Source organism: Podarcis vaucheri (assembly GCF_965113315.1).
Source record: "Podarcis vaucheri genome assembly, chromosome: 1".
Lineage (NCBI taxonomy): Eukaryota > Metazoa > Chordata > Lepidosauria > Squamata > Lacertidae > Podarcis > Podarcis vaucheri.
In genome coordinates, this window is record NC_138759.1 from 79840857 (window position 1) to 79847217 (window position 6361).

The 6361-nt window shown below is 41.8% G+C and overlaps 1 protein-coding gene across 1 annotated transcript; it reads left to right on the forward strand.

The window, feature by feature from the left end:
• LOC309539932 (uncharacterized protein) lies at nucleotides 1-6361 on the forward strand. Its single transcript, XM_082236404.1, has 5 exons — nucleotides 1-79; nucleotides 2595-2699; nucleotides 3454-3558; nucleotides 5075-5200; nucleotides 6003-6361. Exons 2-5 carry the CDS (start codon nucleotides 2611-2613, stop codon nucleotides 6118-6120), a joined length of 438 nt encoding a protein of 145 aa, XP_082092530.1. The 5' UTR covers nucleotides 1-79; nucleotides 2595-2610; the 3' UTR covers nucleotides 6121-6361.

Sequence of the window (6361 nt, forward strand, 5' to 3'; positions counted from 1 at the left end):
AGGTAAGAGTTGGGCAGCAGCACTGCAGGCAACAGCTGAGAGACCTTTCACTTGTCCCAGAGCAGCGTCTTTCGAAACGGTTAGTATTTTGTCCTCCTGGCTGGCATATTTGTCCTTGTGGGGTTCACATTTTTTACTATGGCTGTGGTTCTGGGAATGGTTCCACAGGATGCAAAAAATTTGTCCAACGTCGCAAGGGAATTTAGCATCCGCCATAGCACAACAGGTATTCCCTTTTAGCAATACAGATCTGTAACCAGGATAGAAACAGTACACAATATATCTTCACACACAGAGAAAGGGGTTGCCAACTTCCTCCTCACCGCAGCCGACACTGACCTAGAGTGTCCTTGAAGTTTATAGTGGCTTCTCAGGGAGCTTAAGGACGCAGCAGTGGGAAATGGAGGGCTATAAAACCTATGTACGTGCACACCCCTTTGGGTTGCTGGCTGATGGGTTTTAAGCCTTAGTCATGTCTGTCAGCCACAAAGCCCAACATCTAATTATTTTTATGACTCATCTGAAAGAAACTAAAGACTAATTATGTGTGAATTCGCAACAGAAAGGAGGTAAACCTGCTTCTAGGACGCTGTTTTAGGAACTTATTTTGTATTCCTCCTATTGCAATAAAAAGCGCTTGAGTGGCTTTTTGTCTTTTTTTAATAATAATAAAATCCATTAAGGTTTGTGATTGGTGTTACTGTTGTTTTTTTAAAAAAAGAAATTGCTACATGTTTAATTTTATTCACAGTATTACTAAGTGAAGGAACATATATTATAGCTGGATGCTTGAAAGAACAGCGTAACAATCCACACTATTCTCTTTTTCTTTCTGTTGGCGTCAAAAATGATGCCAAAGCCATGGGGGAGGCTGTTCTATATGCAGACCTTTATTGCAATGATAAATTACCTTTCTAGACGATGTCACATACGATGGCTACCTCTCTCCATTCATTTGTTTGATGTAAAGCTCTTCTGTTCTCTTTTCTGCTATTTTAACATCCCTTAACACATGTAGTAGGCAGAAGCAGCACAAGGCTTGTAGTTTAACATAATGTTTGGCAAATTAGATGTAAATCAGTACAAGGATCCAATGCCTTTTAATAGCTGTGGAGAAGAGAGAATTTCAGTAGTGAAATGCAGTGATGAGAAAACACTCATCAAGATTCCCTCTTAAGTATACAGTCATTAAAGGACATGAGACCTGTCAGAGATAACCGTAACTGTGTGGTGAAAAGGATTTTGAACAGCAGAGTTAAAGTGATCATTTTCCAGGTTCCACCTGAGGCCAGTTATTGACATACATCAGAATTATGTGGCACAGTGGTGAATGGACTGGCGTTTTGTTTTGTTTTTCTCTTCTGAAATGAAATCACACAAGGAGGGAAGCACCCGGAGCTTGAGAAGAAAGGAAGGGTGGAGAAGTGGGTGGTCTCTTTTGTCTTGATGGACAGGTTCAGCTTTTAATCACACTGAATTATTTCCCCAGGGCACTCCAAACAGAGTGATCTGAAGGAAGGATTAAAACTTATTTGTTTTACATGTGCATCTGTGTCTTTCCTGTGCAAATCCATGGAGAGCTCTGCATTGCATCCCCCAAAATCTGAAAACCACCCTCCACCAATGACCCTGGGGTAACAGGATTGTTGTTGAGGGGATTATACCTCCCCCTAATCCAGTTTTCTGTGGGGATTTGTGCTATTACCCCACTACCCCCTTCCCTTGTGGACATCAGTGGAGAGATCACTCCCAGGGAGAAGTAACTGTACCTCCCCTGAAATTTGTGGGGAGAGAGCAGAAGACTGCTCCTCACCAATGACCCTTGGGTTAGCAGGGTCTTTGCTGGGGATCCCCACCACCACTTCCATGACTATTATTGTACCAATACCAAAACAGAAACATCTGCTCTTGCTGGAGGCCCACTGCAGCTATTGTTCTGAAATGTAGGGGGCTTCATCCTCTCAGAAGTGATGACCATGCTTGCAAATCATATCCAATTCTGATAAAAAATGAAAAGGTTATGGACTTCTTTTTTTGTTTTTTAAATCAAAATTCAAAGGTGTCCTGCACAAACCCTCTGAATGTATCTACCTGCAGTTTGGCAGGCTTAATCCATGCAAATTTCATTGTATGAAAAGGAACAAATTTGTAGCTGTTTTTAGATCCCCCGCTATAGTGAATGGCCAGGGAGGAGGGAAGCAAAGCTTCATTTTTAACAAAGGTAATTTTCTCCCAAGTAATTGAGTGGAGTTAAAAAGACACTGCTGCTCTGAAACAAATTGGGCTGCTTCCAAAAGATACACGTTAATTTTTTCTGGCCACTGCGCATTCCTACCTAATGAATGCAGCATAAAAATAATAGGCAGAATCAATAAAAACTTTAAAGCCTGGTAGAAAGCCTTTGCCCGGCACCAGAAACAGGGCATAAAAATGGGCTCCAGACATCCCTCTCAGGGGAAAACGTTCCAGCTCCAGGACGTCACCAACATTAGTCATTATTTAGAGAGCCCTGGAATGTGCGTGTGTGACATAATAGGCAATCTGTACCAATAAAGAACTGCAGCCTTTCTGTTACTCATTAAAACTTGTTTCAATTTTAAGGGAAGCATCATGGCTTTGCTGATGGCTGGACTGTGGCAGCTAGCTACTGTGGTGATGATCTTGTCTCACATCTCAGCATCACTTCCTTCTCTTGGGAGGTAAACATCTTTTCTGTGACTCAGCCCTTCCTCCCCCCCCCTTCCTTTCAAATTGTCTGATCTCAGAAATTCAAAGATTTCCCACTTTCAACCCTCCCACCCAGTCACTTTGGTGACTCTTCCCCTCCTGTCTTCATCACACACAGAGTACTCTAGAGAAAAAGTGTGATGCCGATCACTTTTTGGAGAAATGGACAGTTGCAATGACAAGTGCAAGCTTCCTTAGACACGTCTGAGATTGGATTGACAGCTAGTGCTTGTCTTTCTACAATGTGTCCTTTTAAAAAGATGGAAGGAGCGTAGGAAAGAACACCGTGCAGTTCTGCTAGTTTAGCAGGCATGCAGGGAATGTGACCACTGTTAGGACTTTTATTACTAAGATTCAAGTTTCAAAATTTAATTACAATTAACTGTCTTTGAGATGACATTGCACAGCTAATGTGTTATAAATATATCACATCAAAAACTAGTGTTTCCCAACAAGTCTCAGTTCCCCAATTTCCCCCAGGAAAGCCTCCAGTAATTAGTATCTTTCTTAGAGACTGCTCACTTGTCTCATTCCATTCTGCAGCTACAACAACATCAACATGCTCTCTGCCCCAGCCCCGATATCCGCGCTCTCAGTGGAGCAACAGGCTGGATGGCCTACCCTTGGGCAAATGATAGATGACTTACAGTGGAATTTAATCCATTTTATGTTAGCTTGACTCATTAATTCAGTTCAACTCTACATTTCTATGATTCTCAACCCTAGGCACCAGAGGCAAATCGAGCTCAAATTGATGCATGATGCAGGAATGAGAAGAGAATATGAGAAAGCTGCCAAATTACTACAAAACCTGATGAACTACAAGCGCAGGTAAATACAGAGATAATGCTTTAAAATTCTAAGACTGAAAAGTCATCAGGGAAAGAGAATTTATTCACCTCACGTGAAGTCCCCAAACTATAGGTCAGGAGCATATGAAGGGTTGCCATATACAGTATGTGTGTAGGCTGATTTTCAACGCTGGGACTCTCTTGGAAGATCAGAAGCAGGAAATCAGTAGAAAATTAGTAGATAGTGTTAGGAGTGTGGTGCAAAAGTGTATATAAGGTGCATGGAAATGGGAGGCAGATTTGAGAACTTTCAGAGTTATTACTTAAGCAACGAACAAACATTAAAAACAGATATAAAACAAGATGAAAAAACAAACTAAAACACAAGAATAATCATAAAACAGCCACTCAACCCCACCCCACTAAACGTATGCTGAGAGTTAAGCTCCAAAGGATTCAGAAAATAAACATGTTTTCACCTGGGGCTTAAAAACAGATGGCCTCCTTGGGGAGAGCATTCCACAAATGGGGAGCCACCACTGAGAAGGTTTGTTCCCAGGGCTGGCGCAGCCATTAGGTTGGGTGAAGCCACTGCCTCAGGCAGCAGAAGCCCCCTTGCCCTATCACCTCTGAAGCAGTGCCAGCAGCTGCAGAGTGTTACTTCTCGTTTTGCCTCAAGCAGTGAAACAGGATGCAATGCCTCTACCTGTTCCCAGCCTCTGAAAGTTCCTTGGAGGTGGGAACGCAGGATGAATGGAGACTCCAGGTTGGTTCATGTAAGGAGAGGCACACACAAGGTAGGGATAACTGAGTGTTACATTTTCCATTTCTGCAGTGTGGGCTCAAACTGATGTCTCAGTTAGATGCCACATGTGAACACCCATAAGGAAATTCTGATGGGTCACTTTATTGCTGCAAAGCACCAGCAGGAGGGAAGCAGGGAAGTGGCAGGATGGGAAGGGTTTAGCTCGTCCCTGGACACCTTGCCGATTTCCTTCTCCCTATGTTTTGTTCTGCCATAGGGTTTCAGATGTACATTTCACCATTCACACATGCACATAGACTCCTGGGAGGAAGAGCAGATTGGGGTGAAGTGGCAGCCAGGGAAGCATAAAACACTATCTGCTTTTCTGCTCCATCTTCCCTTCCCTTGCATTTTAGCATGAACACTTTTCATTCACATATTTATTATATTTTAACTGAATATGCATTCAAAAGGATACTCAACGGTAAGAGTATATACACAAGAATGGCAAAATATAGTGGCCAGAACTGACTTAGATATTTTCATCCCAATACACTTTAGGCTTTTGTGGACATTAATCAGTCTTCAGAGAGAGGAGAAATTGCAAGGTTAATAAAGCTACTTTGTAAGAAAGAAGCTTTTTCCAAACATGTATTTAATTTTTGTGAATTTACATTCTAAAATAACAAGGCACCTTCCTTTTGAGTAGATGGGATGAGTGTCTTTAGAGTACTGTAGAGAGAAAACCCCCAAAGTGGCCTCTTAGCAGAATGTGCCCTCTCATCTCTGACCTTGCTTTCTTGTGCATTAGTGTCTCATCTGGAGTAAAGGATGAACCTGGCTTCACTGATAAAAACACAGATGACTTGTGGAGTTCAGAAGAAAAACTCATTAAACTGAAGACTTGTTTGCAATTTGTACAGAACCTAGATGCAAGGTGAGACTTGGAAGTAGCCAATGGAACACCATTTTTTACAAAGGGATCCAGGTGCCTAAGTTTGCTAAATTGTTCAAGGTCTAGAATTTTTTGTTTTTTTTTAAGAAATCGTGAAGAGTTGCAAAAAGACCTCTCCAAACTGAGTGAATGGGCGGTAAAGTGGCAAATGCAATTCAAAGTGAACAAGTGTAAAGTGATGCATAGATGCTATTAGGATCTGAACAGGCAGTGACTAACCAAGAATGAGAACTTGGCATCAAAATGGATAGCTTGGTGAAGATGTCTATGTAGTGTGTGACAGCTACGAGAAAGGCAAATTCCATGCTAGGGATCTTTAGGAAAGAAACTGAAAATTCAACTGCCATTACACAAATCTATGGCGCAACTGAATTTGGAATACTGTGTACAGCTCTGGTCATCTCACCTCGCTATTACACTATTTCCTTGGCCGATTTTACTGTTACTCTAGGGCTACCTCTCCCCAACCCTCTCCCCACAGTATCTGTGGGAAGCAGTGCCTTGCTACATGTGCTTCAAGTCAGGAACAGTAGGGGGCGAAGGAAGAATAGATGATAAAGTGGAGGGAGGAAATACTAAGAAATAGACAAGGCAATGGGGGGGATGGGGAAGACGACAAGTAATTTTCTGATTATGAGCATGAAGGATGGGTAGATTAGTCAGTCAGTTAGAACTCATTCACAAGACTTTCCAGATTCAATGAGCAGATTGAGGAGGCAATGTTCCAGGAATGCTGGCCAGTGAACTATTGCTTGATATTTGACCTGCATTTCTCTCATGGCAGTTTTTCAGGCAATGATGCAGAGGAAGCCACTCAGATAATGAGCCGCTCGGTTTGCCAACTGATTGCAGAAATAAATGAAGCAGTATCTGGAGCAACAGTAGATGAAAATCAGGAATGAAGCATCCAGCTCTGTGAGGATCTTCAAAAAAATAAATTGCAACTTCTGTTTTTCATGTGTGGATTAAATGATTGGGGAAAACAAACTGTGGAAATAAGTTAGTAAGGATTGCATAAATCAAAAGGAATGGGACTTAGAATGAAAGACTCTGGCATTTATACGCCTTATGGTAGAGTCTAAAATTATTTATCTTCCTCTTGTCTTCATCGTCTCCAAAATCAAATAAAGAAACTATAGCACA

What these genes read in the sequence shown, in the direction of transcription:
- LOC309539932 (XM_082236404.1), top strand. Translation starts at nt 2,611, where the DNA reads ATGGCTTTGCTGATGGCTGGACTGTGGCAGCTAGCTACTGTGGTGATG. An exon ending in TCACTTCCTTCTCTTGGGAG is followed by an intron (nt 2,700 to 3,453) that starts GTAAACATCTTT and finishes TCTCAACCCTAG; the next exon opens with GCACCAGAGGCAAATCGAGC. An exon ending in CTGATGAACTACAAGCGCAG is followed by an intron (nt 3,559 to 5,074) that starts GTAAATACAGAG and finishes CTTGTGCATTAG; the next exon opens with TGTCTCATCTGGAGTAAAGG.